This window comes from Ahaetulla prasina, chromosome 1 (genome assembly GCF_028640845.1).
Source record: "Ahaetulla prasina isolate Xishuangbanna chromosome 1, ASM2864084v1, whole genome shotgun sequence".
Taxonomy (NCBI): domain Eukaryota; kingdom Metazoa; phylum Chordata; class Lepidosauria; order Squamata; family Colubridae; genus Ahaetulla; species Ahaetulla prasina.
In genome coordinates this window covers 37404419-37424242 of record NC_080539.1, presented here as the reverse complement: position 1 = coordinate 37424242, position 19824 = coordinate 37404419, and the positions used below count along the sequence as shown (strand labels likewise).

Here is a 19824-nt window from a genome sequence, read left to right as displayed (position 1 = left end):
ATGTTATGCAAACATTGATATGCATTTTGTATATAGAATCATACAAGTATGACTCCTACTCTGCAGCCTGAAGTGACATAGCCCAACTGGAATATATCTGTGGGAATCAGGACATAAAATTGTTTTCAGGGTCTTCTTTCATTTGAAAATTACGGTAGGATTGTGACAATTTTTCTGAGAAATGGCTTGCCTTTCTGAGATTCAATGGTTTTCAAATGTTCACAAGTGACAACGTTATTATATGTTCCACCCACTTGAACCACATTGTTCATTATTTAGTGTTGTTTTTTTCCCCACCAGAAATAAACATCAAAAAGTTTCTTAAGTCTGCCAGTCAAGCTTGTATAGAATGTTGGCACAACTTCAGAATGCATTATGACTACCATTAGAAATCGCTTTCAGGAATCTAACAAATATTAAGTGGCCTCAATAGATAATGCTTTTATAATGCCATTAATTCATCACACTTCTAGAAAATGTCACATTTCACATGGCTATTTTTTGTTGTTTTGCTTTGGCTTTCAGGACACAATACATTGTCTTACAAAATTATTCTACTCTGCTTGGTTCCTGTAGATCAACTTCCTTATCTCTTCTGGTTAATTAAACAATACTATGAGATCTTGAAAATGTGGACTTAATTTCCATGCAGTTATAAATGGGAAGCAAAGTCACAGTACAGAAATTCCATGCCAAATATGAATTGTTCTTTAAAACTGTGGATTTCTAGATATTGCTGAACTAAAATTCTCACAATTTTAGCCAGCACAGCTAATGATTAAGGAAGCTGAGATTTGCAGAAAAACATTGAAGGCTCACAGCTGTTTCATTCTATGTTTAGGTGGCATCGTGCTGTTGTTTTCCACTATTTGCCTTATTGTCCCCAGCAGACCTAACCCTCTACATCATGAAAATAATTCACAACTATCACAGTAACTGTATTTTCAGATTGTGATGTACTCAAATATAATAGCATAAAAAGTATGATTGAAAATAAAAAAAATCTTCATTTTAATCACATTGTTTGAGCAGTGTTGTTATTATTCAGGTGTGCAGATATTAGTATCCTACCCAATAAGGGCTCGGAACCTAAGTAATAGTAATAAATGACTTGAAGAAACAAATCCCGTGATTTTACTTTGGAGTGAAGGTTCTACTTCTTGTTCTTAAAAGTTCTATCATGTAGTCAGACTGAAATGACCATAACCCTGGCTGGGCTTCATTCATCTATTAAGAATGGTAAAGACTCCTTCAATTTGACTCCTAGTTAACTATGAAGATGTTCAACTAACTAGAGTTGTCCTTACTTAGGTTTCACTGAATCAGCCAAGGGTGCTAGGTGTTGTCACCTGCTGTACTTACATATTCCACATGAAAACAGCAGGTTCTTTACCCTTAAGTACATTGTGAATTTGCCAGGTTGTCCTTAAATTGCTGTATGGCCCTGGGTTTTCTATTTCCCCATGCAAGCTAAAAAACAAGAATGGGAGTCACTTTGTTAAGGTTAAGTATGAGAAATCTGAAATGCCCTTGGAATTCTGGTTTAATGAAGTCTTTGTAAGAAAACCTTTGGGAAGATTTATTTTGTTAAACAACATAGAAAGCAATGGTGAAGGAGGAGGAAAGTGCCTTGTTCCATGCAGCCAAGTTAGCATGTGACGGATGAGACGAGAACCTAAATGAATTAACTCTTGTGGAAGGTCCGAATTCTGAACTTAATGGTTTTACTCTGCCTCCATCAATGATACAAAAGCAGGTATCATTGAGATGTTATCATAATTCACTTGGCTTGGAAAATTATTATAATAGCAAAACTATAGAGCAAATGTGGATGCTATAATTAAACTTTCAGGGTATTTAAGATTTGTCTATATTCTCAGTTGGTCCAAGCCAATTCTCCTATTTGAAGAAAATATGGTTGATTAATTATTTCAAGGCATCGTGTTTACAGATAGTTTTAAAATATATGCTATACATACATACATCAATTAGCCTCAGAAATGAAGACAAGACATACAGGTTGACAGTTTTCTGTATCACATTCTGTACATATGCAATGTGCAAGGTAATGGAAACTGAAATGATGGCTGTGTCAGAGCAGATGACCAATGAAAAGGACTTCTAAAATCTTTACAGACATTTATAAAAGCCAGTACAACAGCGTATTGTTGAAATGTTTAATACTAGTACTAAAATAGTAATTGAACTGATAAGTACTGAAGTCTTCAAATAGCATTGCCATTTTGATTTCAGTAATCTGCTAGCACTCAGATTATTTTCTTTTTGAGGTGAAGCTAAATACATGGTTCTGTGGTAAAATCTGAGACAGATATTCCATACTGAAACCTGACCAACGCTTCTCCCTCATAAAGTAAGAAAATTATGCAGAATTAATCTCTGTATTAAATTCTTCAGGGAGTCTGTACTAACATACCTTATACATGTAGTGAAGGAAAACAGGATGTTACTCTTGCATTAACTGTGTGCTGCAGTAAAGGCCTATTTTTCCATGTCAGGATTATATACAATATTACCTACCTATTTTGTAAAGCCCAGGTTAAGAGCCAGTCACATATATTCCCTATGGCTTTCATACACTTTACTAAGTGTCTAATCACCAAACATGAGTAAATTGCAGCGCTATTAATCTCCAGCCTCTTTTCTTCAGGCTCTCAGTGAGCTACAAATAAATAAATAATACAAGGAAAAAAATATATAAGCAAGGGATCTAGAAACATTCATAAGCCTTTGCAAGGCTAAAACAGCAAGCAGGTCACCATATCCACGTCTTCATTTAATGGTCCAATCCACTGGTTCTCCAGTCTTCTGAAAGTTTCTGGTCTTGTCAGTTTCAAATTCATCAGGCTCACCATCATGACAGTTAAGCTAGCAGAAGGCTTAACCCCATAAAATAAATCATATGCAATTACTCCCAATTTTTAATCCTCCCTTACTTCTCCATCATTTTCTCCTTTGTTGCTCATCCCCAAGTTTCTAAAGGTCTGTCTGGTCTGCAGGATTAAGGGCAATTTGTACTGGAACCCAAAGGATACAAAAACATTTCCCCTTCATTTTTGGAGTAAAGATTTTGCATAATCTTCAGTGAATAGTGTGGAAGATCCATAGGTTCTAACAAATGCATGATGTAACACACAATGCAGGAACAAGCACTGTAGGGCACTGCAGGAACATGAGTTGATGATTCAACATCACATATAGATCCTAGAAAGAACTTTTATGGACAACACCTGAAAAGAGTAATAAAGATATTCCCACCCCCAAATCCTGCAAAAGATGTCTCAATCAGAAAAGAGACTAATGTAAGACTAGTGTTTTCTATACCCGTGTTTGGATCAAATCTGTATTATTTGTTTGGATCACAGAACTGGGTTAATTCTGCATTAATGATACATATGGAAATACAAAGATAAATCCTAAGGTTCTGCTGCAAAAGTAGACATGAAAAATAAAGTCTGAAATGTCAAGGTGAAGGGAAATTATGCATCACCCTAAAAGTCAGGGGAAAATAAAACTATTGAAGGTTGTCCTAGTTTGTGGGTGGGGGGGAATTCAACAGACTTGATCTAACATAGTGGCAAGATAACTGGAAAGAAATATTAGCCTAGAGATTTGAGGTGGGTGTAAGGTTACAAAATTTGTATAACTTTGAAAGTTAGAAAAATGAGGAAGAACAGAGGTTGATTGGCTTGAAATGAGAAAATCAAGAAAAAAGAAAAGAGAATTCCTTTTTGGCCACCTAAAGGTGGTTTTAGGAATTCAAATGTAAAGTGCCAATTAGAAAAGACAAAATTGATATAGGGGAAAGGAAATCAAAATACAAGAAACTGGATAGGTAAGAAAGTCAGAGAGCCTAATCAGCCAGAAGTCCAATAAACCAGCAACAGGAAGAGAATGGGATACCTTGAAGCGGATTATTTCTGAAAACCTGTAGGGCTTGAAGATGAATTGATGGAGAACCATTACTATTATCAGTGACTAAACAATACCCTGGTTTGGGGAATTGGCTTCCCTGTGTAAACATTGTGTTGCTTAGTAGAATTTACTATGTCAATCAAGACTGTCGCCTTATGTCTACTTTGATCTCAGCCTGTATCAATGTTTAGTGGTTGGGAAGATACACAATGTATGAAGATAGTGTTCTGATTCACTTGCCGAGTTACTTTTAATTCAGATAATTTGGCCAGGAATGTCAGTAGATGCTGGTGAGCATTACATTAATCACTTTCCACTTGAAGACCTTGAAAAAAATTAAAATAAGATATTAAGCAACAGTAAATAAGACCATTTTATTTTTTTAAAGGTTAATACAGCTTTGACCATGTTTTAGTTATTGTAAGAGTTGAAACTAAGTAATATATGATAAAGAAAACATATCAGGAAATTATGCTTGTTATTAATCCTCTAAGTAGTGCTCCTAACTGCATGACATATGATTTAGCAGCTCCAAAGTGGCTTAGGATGTTACAAGTATCTGTGAAGAATTTTGTGCACAGCTAATGATGTTTCTTTGCCAGATCAGAAAAGGGAAAGTAGGAATAGGAAAATTCATGGCTTCAGTTTAGTACCACCTTCCTAGAAAAAATAATTTTCAGATCCTGCATGTCAAAGCAGCCAGCAATCCACAGAAGGGACTGCTCTGGTGACTCTGGTTGACATCATCAAAAGTGTCCTTCATTTCTATAATATATGCTCAAATTTTGACTCAATAACAGCTCAATTTTATTTACCTCTCTGACACACTAATCAACCTTTAGCTACCATGCTGTAAAGGGGAAAAAAGAAGATAGCATGAAATTAGAAAAGCTTAGCCTTCCACCCTAAAATGACAATACTGAACTTGAACATAGAAAGATCGATCTAATTTAGGAAATGGGGGAACTGAAGGGAACACTAGAGAAATGTTGAAATTTGCAGAATGGGACCTTTAGGCTCCCACCCTTGGCCTCCAGCCACTCACCTCAGTCCATTCACAACCAGTTTTCTTCCTCTGCTGGCCCTCTCCAAGCAATCTCTCCCTGGCCAATGGGCCTCTGGTCCTTTGGCTCAGTCCATTCACCGAGGCATCATTTGTGCCAGGAGTTTTGTTCCACGGGACAAAGAGTCTCCAGCCAATCGAGTGGCAGGCAGTAACAATGGGGCTGGGGAGGGTGACCGAGGGGGCTGTGATTGGTGACAGGTTATGGAAGACACCAAGCGGGGGCAGGCAGACAAATGCTGCTTACGTGCTGCTCCTGAGGGGCGGGGGGGGGGGCAAAGACAAACATTGTTTGTATATGGCTGGTGCTGGGAAGAGGAAACAGGCAAATGCTGCCTGTGGGCAGCTCGTGTTGCTCCTGGGAAGAGGAAGCAGGCAAAGGCCTGGACTCTGGCTTAATACCAAACTGGCAGGTCAGTTGCCCCCCCCATTGCACATACCATGTTTACCCTCAATGCTCTGCCACTGCACCTAGCCCCCCAGGACCAACATACAAGCATTTGCCTGCTTCCTGCTTCCAGCACCAGCATGAGCCGTGCACAGGCAACATTTGTCTATCTGCCCCCACTTGCTCTCTTCTGTAATCTGTCACCAATCATATCCCCCTTCCAGTCTCTTGGGTCACCCTTCCCAGCCCCATGGTTGCCACCTGCCGCCTGATCGGCTGCCAGCTTTAAGTCCTGTGGAGCTAAACTCAGTGAATGGCCAAGCTGAAGGGCAAGGGGCAAAGGGCTAGAGGCCCATTGGCCTGGGAGAATCGCCAGGGGAGGGCCAGCAGAGGAGGAAAGCTGGCTGTGAATGGGCTGAGGCCGGTGGCTGGAGGTGAAGGAGGCGCGGCCAAGGGTGGGACCTAGACCCAAAATTGGAAGAGAGAGATAGAAGAATGAGCAGCAGATAACTAAGATTATGGAAGACGTATGGTTTGCTCAACTATGGTTTATGAAATAACAATGTGCTAAGCCATCCCTCGTGATTTACATTAACATGCATGTACAGTATAATACTCACTGAATTAAAATTGCATTGAAAACTGCCTTAGAAAATTGTTAATTGAACATGTTAAGGGAAACAATGGAGGTATTAACTAACAAATCTTTCAGTAAGATGTAATTCAATATATCTGTAGTTCTTCTGTACTTATGCTAGCAACAATCTTTGTTTTCACAACTTCTGAAGTCCTATATATAATTACTCCAATACACGCCTGCAATGTTCATATGGATTTCTGAAACTAGTTCAGTATGAGGGTTGGAATTGTAAGAGGTAAAGTCCTCACGTGAAATTCATGCAATTATCAGTTTTATGTAAACCTTTTCTAATTCAATCATATTCTACTATAAGATGACAAGTTCAGCCCATCCTGTGAGTCACCAGGATGTCACCAGGATGTGAAAATAATAATAATTTTCATCGCCATCATTAATGCAGTCTCCTGCATTAATAGGAATAAAAACTCTCTCATCCTCTTCCATGTCAGGGGAACATACTGTACCAAAAATAGAAGCTCCTTTCCCAGCAAAGAACAGCAAAAATTTATGCTTCAAGTATACCTCACAAGTCCATAGGGTTAGATCCATGCTTATGTATTCAAAGTTAAAAGAGTTTGTGTATGGCTGGACTTTTGATGGATAATTTCAGCATGAACTGTTTTGTCTCTATCAAACTTATGTCTCTCTGGCAGATGTTTATGACTGGCAGGTGCGTATGTAAGTACTGAGTGTATATGTGTGTGTATGCATGTATGGGTATGTATCTGTGTGTACACATAGACACACGAACCTTGTTTCAAAACTGTACCCTTACATTCTACGTTTCTCTCTTAGTATTAAAAACAGCTGTTGGGTTCCCTGAAGTAGCACAAATCAGAAAAAAATAGTTGGCAAGCTATTTTATACTTTGGAATCCCAGAGTGGAGGAATCCCAGTTTTTGATGTGCTCCTCATTGGTGTTATTTGAATAGTTTGATAGCAGAGTGATACCTGCCAAAATACAACTTAGTTGGGACATTAAGAGTTCTTAAAAGTTCTTTAAACATAGGTCATGGGCAGTTTTAAATTAATCCATGAAAAATCCCTAGTGTGAGCTTTAGGGAAATTACTTTAATAGTTATTTTAAAACCAACATCTCAAGGACTGAAACTAGTACCAAATTGCTAATGAACTGACACCAACATAAGCTTTAAAAATAAAATTTAAACAAAAAATACACAAGAGATTTGTGTAGGAAGAGCAAGAGACAGTATCACAGAGGTATGTGTTTTTAATAAAGCAAATTGATGCTGCAACATGCAGTATTCGTAAAACTTATATATATACATATATATATATATATATATATATATATATATATATATATATATATATATATATATATATATAATTAGAACTAGAGTTCAGATATTTAAAGACAATATATATATACAATGTATTGATAAAACCTATCAACTGTACAGTCTATATAAAAAGAGCAGCTCCTTATCCCAGTCTGTTTTCCAACTGGAGAAAGTATCACAAAGCAATTTCCCAATATGTTGAGTCTGGAAGATGCAAACTTGGAGGGTTTAGAATGCGCACCCCAGTATGTTTCAATGTGCATTTTTGCACATCCTTAAATGTTTCTGCCTTTGCTATATTAGATTGCATAGCAGAGACCGCATATTTCCAATTCATCTATTACATGGATCTTCAGTTGATTTTAAAGCTGGGAAAAAGAAGAGGGAATTATGAGAGGTCACCATACAGGGTTACATATTGTTTTATAACTCAGTATTTTAGTGAATGTATGCAACAGTGCAAAACAGAAAGGGGTATGAGAGTGGCCAAGACGATAGATCCTCTCACAGACAAATATGAACATCACCAACTTGCTATTCTTTTAGTCTTTAGCTATGCATTCTTAGGAAAAATCAGAAAGGAGAGAAGGAAAACATCTAGATGGAAAATAAAATAAAGTTCTCCTCATTTCTTTAAAAAAATTCATCGCAATATAAAACCGAAGAAGCATTTCCTCAGGGGCAAAATATTTTATTGTAGTATAAATAGAGAGCTTTCTGGGTCTTTAGGTTAGTAATATATTAAAATGCCCTGTGAAGAAAACCCACTGGGCTTCTCTTAAAAGTTGCTTCTCTCACTGAGGGAAATTTACAGAGTGTGTCAAATGAGGATACGCAAAGCTTATGGTATGTACTTTAAGCAATTTTTTTTATTTTTTTTTTCAGTTTAGGGACAAAATGGGTGAATGAACAGGGTAATGCAGACAACTACCCAATTAAAAAAAGACCCTCCCTCCCAAAACACAGACAGTGGTTTTCCCAATAGAACTTAACAAAGACAAAGGAAAAAAATACAATAAAAAACCAGGTTGCCAATGACCTTTGGTCATCTAAATAATAAAAAACCCAAAAAAACAAAGATCAAATTTGACGCCACTGTTCTCAACAGAGCGTGTAAGCAATAATAAATAGTGACTTCCATAGTAAAAGATAAAATTTCAGGTTACGACAAACAGCTTTCATTACAGGAATAGAAAAGGCTGATAATAACAAAATATTTTGCATTGCCATATACAAAAAGGGTATCGACTCCAGCGGGGCTCTCTCTCTCTCTCTCTCTCTCTCTCTCTCTAATATGCTTTGCATATGAAATTTTTTCCAATCTAAATATATAAAGCACCATTTTAATTTATTTTTCTTTTTGGCAATGGGGGAAAAAAGCCTGCAAAACTTTATTTTTTCCTTTCATTCTATTTTTTAATTTTTTTTCTTTTACTGCATATGAAGTTTAAGATGCTGGAATGTAAAAGGGTAAGAGAAGAAAAAGGACCAGAGCACACTACAGAACAAACCAACATCATCACCTTGGATTACTGCATACAATATGGCAGCAAAAAACAAAGAAACCCCAAAAGAACTTTGATATGTACAACCATCAGAGAAGCTCATTTAGTGCGACATTCAAACAGGTTTTTGTTCCCCCTCCCCCAAAACAGCCATTATATGGCCTCTTATCTGTACAATGTCACACTTTCCTTGTCATTATTTTTTGAAACATACAAATATTTTGCACTATATTATCCTGCCAAATTAAAAAAATATACTGTGGCAGCCTATTTGTTTTTTGTTTGTGTGTATGTGTTTTTCCACTACCAAAAAAAGGTAACTGATACCCTTTTTTAAAAAAAGAGAAACAAGCAACAGTTAAAAATACAAGCTTCATTATAAATACTATAGTGCCTATTCTAGGTGAACATTAAATTCAAATACCATTCTAAAAATTACAGAAAAAAGAGACCATAAATGTGTTTTTCTTCTTTTCCATTTGTTTGCTTTTCTTCTTCGTAGCCTAGGAATCAACAGGAGTGTGCATTTTCCTATATTTAAGTAGCATATATTGTTAAACCTTTTTCCAATGTATTTATTTTACAACCTGAAATGTTGTGTGTATATCCAAGGCATAGGATTTTTAATTATTGGTTTTCAATGAAGAACAGGTCTTGTACACCACCAAGACAATGAATTCTAAAATACATTTTCCCCTAAACATAATGAATTTTTTTAAAAAAAAATCAGAACATTTATATTTTTAAAAGTTTTGTACAAAATAACCACTTCTTTGCACTGTAGGAGCAAGACCAATCTCTGGGGTTTTTTTTAAACATAACTGCAGGACTTGTTCCCATTTACAGCGCCATAATGTTATGTCCCACTCATTAGTCAAGTAAAATGGCAAGCTGGCAGAATTATTTATATGTTTATCATGAGATCATGCTCATTAAAAAAAACATTAATCTTGCAATTTTTCCCTTTAAAGTATAGACCTGTAAACTGGGAAAATTGTACAGTGCATTTAAATTGTCCTATCTGAGCAGTCTTAAAAAAGTTTTTTATACTCAACCTGTGTACCTCTGATTAAAAGAAAGAATACAGACACGACAGGCAGAGTCAAGTGCTATGTGAACTTCCAGCGGGGCAGATGCTAGCTTAATCATAAAAGCAATGAATCTTTTTTTCTTGTCAATACAACTAGCACATAGCATATGATTAAAAAAGAAACAAAATGAAGAACAACTTTTAGGGAGCACTACTACTCTTCCTCTCTCTCTCAGAATGTCACACATCAAGGCAAATCTTAATAGCTCATAGTTAATCATCATATCAATATTAGCTTATAACCTGTTCTTAATTTTAAATGGCAAACAGTGCTAATAAATCACTATATATATTTTTACACTTCAGTAAAACTTTATTGCCAGACTGTTTGTTTATACACCTTTCCTTATATAGAGGGAAATCATAGATTGATATATGATACACAGGTTTGTGCATTATTAATTTGATTGTCAAGCTGACAACCAACTTCACCTGTGCTTAATATTTTCTCTTTTTACTGTTAAGTTTTATTTTGTGCCAGGATCACTAAGAGATTTTTAAAAAAATCTTTATAAGGTGAATTTTCTTTCTCAGGTACTTAATCATCTTCCAAGGCCTTCTGCAAAAGTCACATTCTTTTTATCAATAAAACAATTTTAAAATGGAAATGAGGGGGGAAGAGAAAGGGAAGGGGAGGGACTGATACAGGTTAGTAATATTTTAACCTGAGAGAGAAGCATTCCCTATGATAATGGTGATTGTTTTAAACTCTCCTAGAGCAAAATAAACTTCAGTTCTACGATCACTCTTTTTTTTAAAAAAAGGTGGACTGAGGAGGGGATCGAATGATGATTAACTAGGATTTGTTGGGTTTCTTTGTTTTTGTTTTTAGGTAGCCACTGTTGTGAAAAATATAATACAGAGTTATCGGCTAGGTCCTAAAGGACTCATTTACATTGCCCAGTGCGAAAGTTGTCCTACAAGTTTAGAACAAGTAGTTGCCACCAACATGGCTTAAATATATTCAAGGCACTCAGATTTCCATTTTATACCAAATGATAGTACAAATTTATCTTTTTGCTCTCGTTTCCTCATTTTTCAATTAAAGACTTATCTCCCCACCAAAAATTAACTGATATTGTCAATGTTTTAAAGACAGAAATCAAAGTAACAAGGAATGTTTTTCCCCTTTTCAGTGTTATCTGTCTATCCATAAAGGGTTAATTCAAAGCACATTTTCATTTATCTGTTAAAACACAAACATGGATATGATATATTACAGAATGTATGCAGCATGGTTGGTTGTTTAAAAATACTTGTTTTGCTTTTCTCTTTCTCTCTCTCTCTCTCTCTCTCTCTTTCTCTCTCTCTCTCTCTGTTTTCCTGGAACATCACTGGAAACAGCCATGGTGCTGTGCATGTGTGTGAAAGATCTTTTTGTCTGTTTGCTCAGCAAAGAATTTGGGGACATTTTTTAAAAAAAACAGCCATAACATACCATACATGCTGTCTAATTTTTTTTAAAAATTAATAAACATACACAACATGTAAATTATTGCACAAGAGAAAGGCTCAAAGTTTGCGTCATATTGCCCCAATACAGATCATGCATTCAAATGATGAAAACAGAAAAGAAAGGAAAAAGAAACAAAACAAAAAGGAAGATGAAAACAGGTGTGCTGGTGACAAGCACTTTCTGAATATCATTCTTAGCTTCCAATAGTTTACTCACAAGGGACTAGAAAATCTCTACACAGGGGGCCAGGAATAAATTGGGGGAAGGAAGGAGAAGGGGTCAAGTTAATATACCTCTATTCAGTTTTTATGTCATTATTCAAGACTCGATCACTGTGCCATTTTTTCATGTGTTTTTCCAGGGTACTGTACACGCTAAAAGGCATCTTACAAATTTCACATTTGTAAACGTCCTTCCCCACCTGACCATGCGTTTTCATGTGCCTGGTGAGTTTGCTACTCTGGGCGCAGGCGTAGTTACACAGCTCACATTTATAAGGCCTTTCCCCAGTGTGGCTTCTCCTGTGGACAGTGAGGTTACTACAGTTCTTGAAGACTTTCCCACAGTACTCACAAGTGTCGCTGCGTCTGCCCTCTTTTGAACTAGGCCTTCCAGGGCCTGGACCACTAATATGCGGGGTGCTCCCTCCACTTCCTGTACCGCTGCGGCCTGATATCCCTCCATCCATCTCCCCGGGAGGCGTCGAGAAGCGTAAACTTCCATTTTCAGAGGAGTGTTCTGAGGAGGAAGCAAAAGGCGATTGTCGGGAGTCTCCAAAGTTGAGGAATGGATCTTTTAGCTGCCGAGAAGCAGCATACCCAGCTAGCCACTGGGAGTAAACATTTTCAGTGTTAGGCATAGCTGTCGTGGGAAGGTCAAACTCCTTCTCAAGTTTGATGCGTTTAGAAAAAGGACTTAGGGAGCTTGGGCTACCCAAGAGCAGCTTTTTGGACAAACCTCCGGAGGCAGATTCACCAGGGGAACACCCCCGACCATTAATAGCACCATCATCGATGCGATCAGATTCACCAGCTACTGAGTCTTCATCACATGTATCTCTATGCACCTCAGATTCAGATAAGTGCCCTCGTTTATGTTTCTCACCAAGAACCTGATGGAAAGCCTCACTGAAGTGCTGCATGGAACTCAGGACCATCCCTTGCATGACATCCGGGATAGAACGATTCTCCTCAATAGATCGGGAATTGTTTTCATGGTGCCGAGCTGCTTCTAGATTGATGCCAAACCCATAGTCTGGCCTTTCATTTTCAGTCAAATCCTCCTCCTCTTCTTCTTCCTCCTCTTCCTCCTCCTCCTCCTCTTCTTCCTCTTCTTCATCCCCATTTTCTGGAATAATATTGGAATCATTCTCACTTTTAAACTTAGCCACGACAGATTTTAGGGCACTGCTAGCACTGCCAACAAGGTCACTGGTTCCAGGCTCTGGGGAACTGGCTGTTGAGAGGCCATCATCTGACTTCACAGTCATTGGGGAGGATTTGTGCATGTGTGTTTTCATGTGGCGTTTTAACTTGCTTGCTTGAGTGCATGCATGGTCACAAAGGTTGCACTTGTAGGGTTTTTCTCCAGTGTGGCTTCTACGATGGACAACTAAGTTGCTCTGAAATTTAAAGGTTTTTCCACAAAATTCACAGGACTTGGATTTGATAGGAGGCTGAGAAGGAGGAGGAGCAGACTGAAGAGGAGGAAGAGGAGGTGTTGCCAGAAATGGTGGCTTGCTGCCTGGCTGGAATGGTTGTAGTAACCTTTGCATAGGGCTGGGCCGGTTCGGTGACAATGGTGGACTAGAGGTGTTTCCAGCTAACTCCCTAAGCCGCCTGGAGAAATCCATAGCTGGAGGCTCCATGGCCATGGGGTTGAGTCGCAGCACCCTGTCGAAGGCACTGGGGTGATGGGTTGCAAGAGCCATTTCTTCAGCACCTAGGCGTTCTATGCGATGTGGATCCAAATGATGTCTCGGAGGGGGACTAAACAAAGGAGGTGTGGGAGGGAAACGCCCTTCTCCAAGACCTGATGCTTCTCTCGCGACTGACCCAGGTATTCTAAGAAGATTAAAAGGATTATTGTCTGCAATGTGAATCCCATGGAGTGGTGGCTGAGAAGGGCATTCTGCACCTAGTCCTGATGGGATACCAACCCGCGGTGTCAGAGGACTTCCATGTTCACTTTCTAAGTAGATTCTTAATCCATGAGTGTTCTGTGCATGTTGCAAGAGAAACCAGGCGCTGTTGAATGGCTGTTTACATGTTGTACACGTGTAACTGCTGGGTTCATCTTTACCTGTAAAACAACACAATGGTAACATCAATCTTTTAATTATCAAATTATTTCTAACATGAAAACAGAAGTTAATTTTTGTTGAATGAAATGTTAAATTGATCTAGTGCTTAATTCTGGCATTTGTAGTGGCCATTACGTTACCTTCAAAGCCACCTGTATTTACTGCCATAATTGGTTCCTCTCAATTAGACAAATCCTCTCTTATGGATTTGTCTAATTTTGTACTAAAGCCCCTGAAGCTAACGGCCATTTACTGAGGCAACAAATCCCATCAATCATTCTTCTGACATTTATGAGAGAAAAAGTCACTGCTTGTTTTCTGTATATCCTGCATAATGAATAACTCTGGTTTCATGCATCTAACAATAAAAAAAAATTTGATACTTATCTCCTTAATACACTTCTTTGTCTACACTCTTAAAAAATACCCACCAATTACTGAACCAAAGGTGCTTTTTCAAGAGGCAACTGGCCTTTTTTTTTGAAGATGTTTCGCTTTTCATCCAAGAAGCTTCTTGGAGCTGAAGAAGCTTCTTGGATGAGAAGCAAAACATCTTCAAAGAAAAAGCAGAAAGTTCAGTTGCCTCTTGAAAAATCACCTTTGGGACAACCATGACCTGGATGACTGAGAATCCCCATAGGTATCAATTACTGAGGACTATATACAACCATCAACATCAATGATTAAGCTCTTTGTCCTAGACCAGCGTAAACATATTTATTGTGCATACGATCCTACATACCTGAAAATAAGTCTCTTATACTGGACTCACTTATTTGTGTAGCATTGCATAGTATAACACTACTAAGGATTGTTGTCTAAGCATAAAAATAGCATTAATTCAGCTACATTTTCAGTTAACTTCAAAAAATTTAATGAGACTACTTCAATATAAACTTTACACTATAAATTTGGTTGTGCATATGTGTACATATTTGGTTAGGAAGAAATATTTTGGATCATCTCATTAAAACAGTTGTGATCACATGACTACCAAGGGGACATTTTTACCACAACTGTGCAATTCTGCAAGCAAACATGTCTACCTTAATTGTGACTAAATGTGCTGCTCTGGCTTATTCTGAAGCAATTTTCACCAGTCAAATCTAAAATATTGCACAGCCTTAACTACAAAGCTTTCTTTAGAATAATTTACTGTTATATTCAGTGAAATATTGTTTAAGTTTACAGATGCAGCCAACTGCACTTATGCTTACCTGAAACTATGTCCAACTGTTTTCAGTGAATCCTACGCTTGAGTAATTATGTCTACAAATAATTATTGCTTATAGTTGTTTTATAAGCATACTGACTTTAAAACAAATATTTTTGAAATAACAGAGAACTAAATTCTGAGGGTTCAGATTGTTAATGACACAGGAGTAGAAATTAATTACTTATCAGATCATATGAACATTAAAAAATAAAAACCAATTCCATTAAAATATCCCATTATTATAAATGATTAAACTGTCAAAATAAAACTGTTCAAAGTATATGATACGATAGAAGTTTTTTTTCAGGGGAGGGGTGTTGAACTGACCTATAACATATACATTACCTCTGATAAAAGGGCAAATTATATATATGCTAGGATTTTTGAAATAATAAAAATATATTTCAGATAATTCAATTCCCACATTTGACTGAAAAATCAGCCGTCTATCTAAATTTAGTGAGGTGAACAAAAGTAACTATTGAAATCAGTTTTTCTAGAAAATATTCAAGACTGTAAATGTGAATTTAATATTTTAAAATAGTTCCATAAATTTGTTTCAATAAACGTTTTAGTGGGCATCCCTCTACTTATTCTTTTTAATTTCATTTTTAATCTATCACCCTATACAGAATTCCAAGTGCTGAACATAGTTTCCCCTTTTATATTCAGAATAATCCTGTTAGATAAATTAGGTTAAATGAAGGTAGCTGATGTAACCTCTTCGACTAATCCTTGGGACTGAGAAAAATTTGGACACTTCTGTGCCTGGTCTGGTATCTCCTACAAGACTATTGGTTCTCAATCTAGAGCAGTTTAACTATCAATTAGCTTATGGATGACTGAGTAAATACGTACATGTGTGTGTGTGTGTGTGTCCAGCATCAACAACATATCCAGCATCAACAAGATTTGTATGTGGTGCTCCTGTGTTTATATGCAAGTGGCTAAAATAAAATGGTAAAAGATTGCTGGTTTGTAATCTATATCTATGTCTGTCTGTCTGCCTGTCTTGGGGCGCAATGGCTCAGCAGTTAAAGAAGCTGAGCTTGTCAGCTGGAGAGCTGACATCCAGGATTTGAGACCCAAGCTCTGTGCAACAGAGTGAGCTCCCATTACTTGCCCAACCTTCTGCCCACTTAACAGTTCGAAAATCAAACCCAGCAGAAATAAAAACAACTTTAAACTTGATGAATTGATTTAACCCTTGCATCGAGTTTGGCAGTTCAGTTTTCTTGAATATTTGGGTAGTTTTCTACTAATCTTTTTGATATATTTTTTGATATGCCTTAAATTATTTTACCACTGTTTTCCTAGTATTTCTTATACTGTAGTGAACAGGCATCCTTAAATATACCAGTGCAGGATATGGAACATCATAAGCCAACAATTCCTCTGGTAAGTAAGAGATTAACAGAGAGGAGTCCAAAATCTTTACAAGGATTGGGGGAGAGGTGTCCGAATATACAGTCCCATATTCCCAGAAAATTTATCTTGAAGTAAAAAAATGAAATCTGCTTCTGCTGATTCCATTAATCTTGTCCAGTAATGCTGAGGACACAGTCCACACACGAATATTATGAAACCCTGATATACATACTCAAATGTCTAAGGGTATGTGTCTGAAGTTCAGGCTTTACACATTTCCTGAAAAAAAGATTTTTGTGTGAGCATAACTGACTCATAAACATAGAACTGATGGAGCAAGAAAGTGCAGCCTGAACAAGGCCAACTCCATCACTGTGTGAAATGAAGCAGATATTTGAAGCTGCAGATGGGCAGAGCCTACTTCCCACTTCCTGTTCTCTCAACTGGCTGCCCACAGCAGTCTTTTCATTTCGTCTAAGACAGGGGTGGGGAACTACAGCCCTTTTTTGACTTGTGGGCTTCAACTCCCAGAATTCCTGAGTCGGCCATAAAGGGGCCATAGTTACCCACCTCTGGTCTAAGACAAGTGGATCTCGGGAATGGTTTACTGTCCTACTAGTTTCCTTATACCCACTGCTATAAGATGGACCTCAGAATGACGCATCTGTAGTACTTGTGGATAGTCAACATGGCCACCTCACAAGGTCACTTGGAAGACTCCTTCAAAATAATGTATAAAGAGCAGTTGGTCCTGGGTGTAAGACTGCTGCTAAGGAAGAAGTCTATGAGAGCAGTAATTTCTCCCTGTTTCAGGGAGTAGGTCTTCTGATGTTACAACTGAACCCAAAGGCTGTACACATTCCCCTGCTCCTGCAGGATCTGACTTTGCCAACAGCTAGCATACAGTCCCTGGCACTGCTTCCCTATAGCAATAACCACCATAACATAAAAAAGAGTCCCTCCAATTCTGTAGTTATAAAAATTCATCTGATTATTAGGGCATAGTCTAAAGTCTATTTTCCAGCAATTCTCCATAGTGTAAAGAATTTGCATTACAGGAAACACCTTGGTTGAAATTGTTAAAAATATGCTAGTCAGAACAGAGAGTGCTGAGGAAGACAGGCCAACAGTTAAAATCTGTATAAAGTTGCATTATATGACCTGATTGTGAAGTTGATGACTGGATTGTTTTAATAATGCATAAATTGCCAAAAGTTACCAGTTCATGTGAGGAAACAAGAATATGTATTTTGTTAAATGTCCCTAAAAATGCATATTGTATTAGTCTTTGAAGAACAAACTAGATTTACAATGGTATTTGACTGCAATATGTACTTCTGTAATGACCTGTATTTTACTTTACATTAGTATTTATACTAGCATTCAATATAGCCCACTTGTGCAAACCTTACAAGATTAGACAGTAAATGCCAAAATGAGGTTTCCAAACACATGCTTAATGTATGTGCAGATGGCCAGGCTGAAGGACTGAGTCAAAAGCTGGGAAAACCTAGCAACAAAGGCCTGGCTTAACAACTTTGACAGACTTAGTCCTTCAACTGAACAGACGAGGACAACCCACTCATGGATGCTGTCTCCACCACTATGGAGAAACATGAAGTAGATGGATTTGATCTTCATTGTTCTTGTTTTTCTCCTTACTTCAATGATGAAAAAGCGAAGTCTTATAAGGAGATTTTCATTATCCAAGGTACTGAATAAATAACTTTGGAAAATGATGGGCAGGCAGCATTACAGCAACATCTACTGCAACTAAGACTAAGTATGTCGTTCCAACCCCCCAACCCTCTTCAAGTTTCAGTTTCTCTATTATATATTTAGTCTGACAATTTAAATTGGTTGATTTGAAAAATGAGAACGAATCAGACACTGCTGGCAGGTGGGTGTTTAGCATGTTGGTTGCTTAAAAAAAGTTTTTGAACAATATTTAACATTTCATTATTTTGCCAGTGCCAGCATTTTAATGAACCACGTGTGGTGTTTAGCACAGGGGCATTGGAGACCCTGGCAAATAAAAGGATACATTTTCTGAAAAGAGAGAAACATGAGTGTGATTCCCATAAGCTTGTTGGTAAGTTTTGGGCAAGGCCAATTAAGGAAATCTTAAAGTTATGGAACACAATGCAAAGGCAATGGGCAATGCAACTAATATTATTTTGCTATTGAAAACTAGTTTCTTCTTTTTTTTAAAGAAACCTCTTACAGCAAGCAATGTCATCAGCCTCCAGTCTACTAACAATACAATACTCTCCTGCTTAGCTGGTTTATGTATTAGGTCAGTGGAAATAGCACTGTGCCTTATAATGAGATACAACACAGTTTTTGTAATTGCATTTTAGCATTCCCATCAACTAGATATTCTGGATCAGAAGGGCAGCTGGTATAATCATAATGTCAATGAGAAAGGCTGTTACAGCAGAGAGTAAAGATTACATGGGGGAAAAAAGCAGCTTTGAAACTGGTAATTATTACCAGTCCACTAATAGCAAATGATGCATTACAATTTTACCGTATAATCTGTATTTCATTCAGCTTCTTGTCAGGGCAGTAGATTGTATTACACTGTTCACAATGCCAAAATTTCTAACCTACAGTCATCAATAAAAATGTTATGTTCCATAATTCAGCAAATGACTTTCTTAACAACATATTCAACTGTTCTAAAAGCTAAAGTCAATTTTATATTGCATTTTTAAAAAGTGTCACTTATTTACTAGTCTAAATATAAAATATGGGGGCAATAAGTTGACTTTGTAAAAATATACAAATAGAATGAGACTATTGCCTTATACACTGTAAGCCGCCCTGAGTCTTCAGAGAAGGGCGGGGTATAAATGTAAACAATATATATATATATATATATCTTTATTTGCTCAGATGAAAAATAAATTCTGATTTTATTTGCCATTCCTGTTTGGTGAGGGAGTTGGAGGGTGGGGGGAGTAGAGGAAGAGGGAGAGAAAAAGAGTATGTAAGTTGGGACAGCAAGGCAGTTTAAATCTATGGGTGATTTACCACCTGCTTTGAAGAAACACAATTTCTAATTTGTCTATTAGTAGTTGATTAATTATGAAAGCTATTGACTGACCATTTTACCTCCTGGAGATATCTCTACCAGTCAGTGAAGGATTTCTAATGCATTAAAGATTAGAAGAAAAATCCAGTTAAAGCAAATGCAGCAAAGTTAGCAAGTTTGCATTAGGTGAAGACAAGGTGCAGTTGCAATGTTCTGTTTGCACCTCTTTTAACTTTCCATACATATGGAAAGTGCAAAGGGACAAAATATCTGAAAGTTTAGTCCTCTGTTCATCAAATAGTAACTCCACGATGCTTTGACACTTTCCTTCACTCCAGTGAGAGACAGACACAATAAATAAAATACCGGAATTTCTCAGCTTTGAGGAATTCTGGGAATTGAAATCCACACATCTTAAAGTTCCTGAGTTTGAGAAATACTGTATTAGATAAGGAACACAACGAACTATGACAAAGGGTAAGACATCAGAAAATAAGAAAGTCAGAATGAAAATACAGGCAG

The 19824-nt window shown here is 37.3% G+C and overlaps 1 protein-coding gene across 8 annotated transcripts in view; it reads right to left on the bottom strand.

Annotated features, from left to right (window-relative positions):
- BCL11A (BCL11 transcription factor A) overlaps nucleotides 1–19824 on the bottom strand; it is a 218692-nt gene that overhangs the window by 3388 nt on the left and 195480 nt on the right. For 2 of the 8 annotated variants that reach the window (XM_058164864.1, XM_058164867.1), the window contains one exon: nucleotides 11673–13680. In XM_058164864.1, coding sequence (XP_058020847.1) covers nucleotides 11675–13680 — 2006 coding nt within the window. In that variant the 3' untranslated portion in view covers nucleotides 11673–11674. Of the gene's footprint in view, nucleotides 1–3903; nucleotides 3922–9567; nucleotides 13681–19824 lie in introns of those variants that run through there. The other 6 variants (XM_058164870.1, XM_058164866.1, XM_058164868.1 and 3 more) reach the window with 6 other exon arrangements.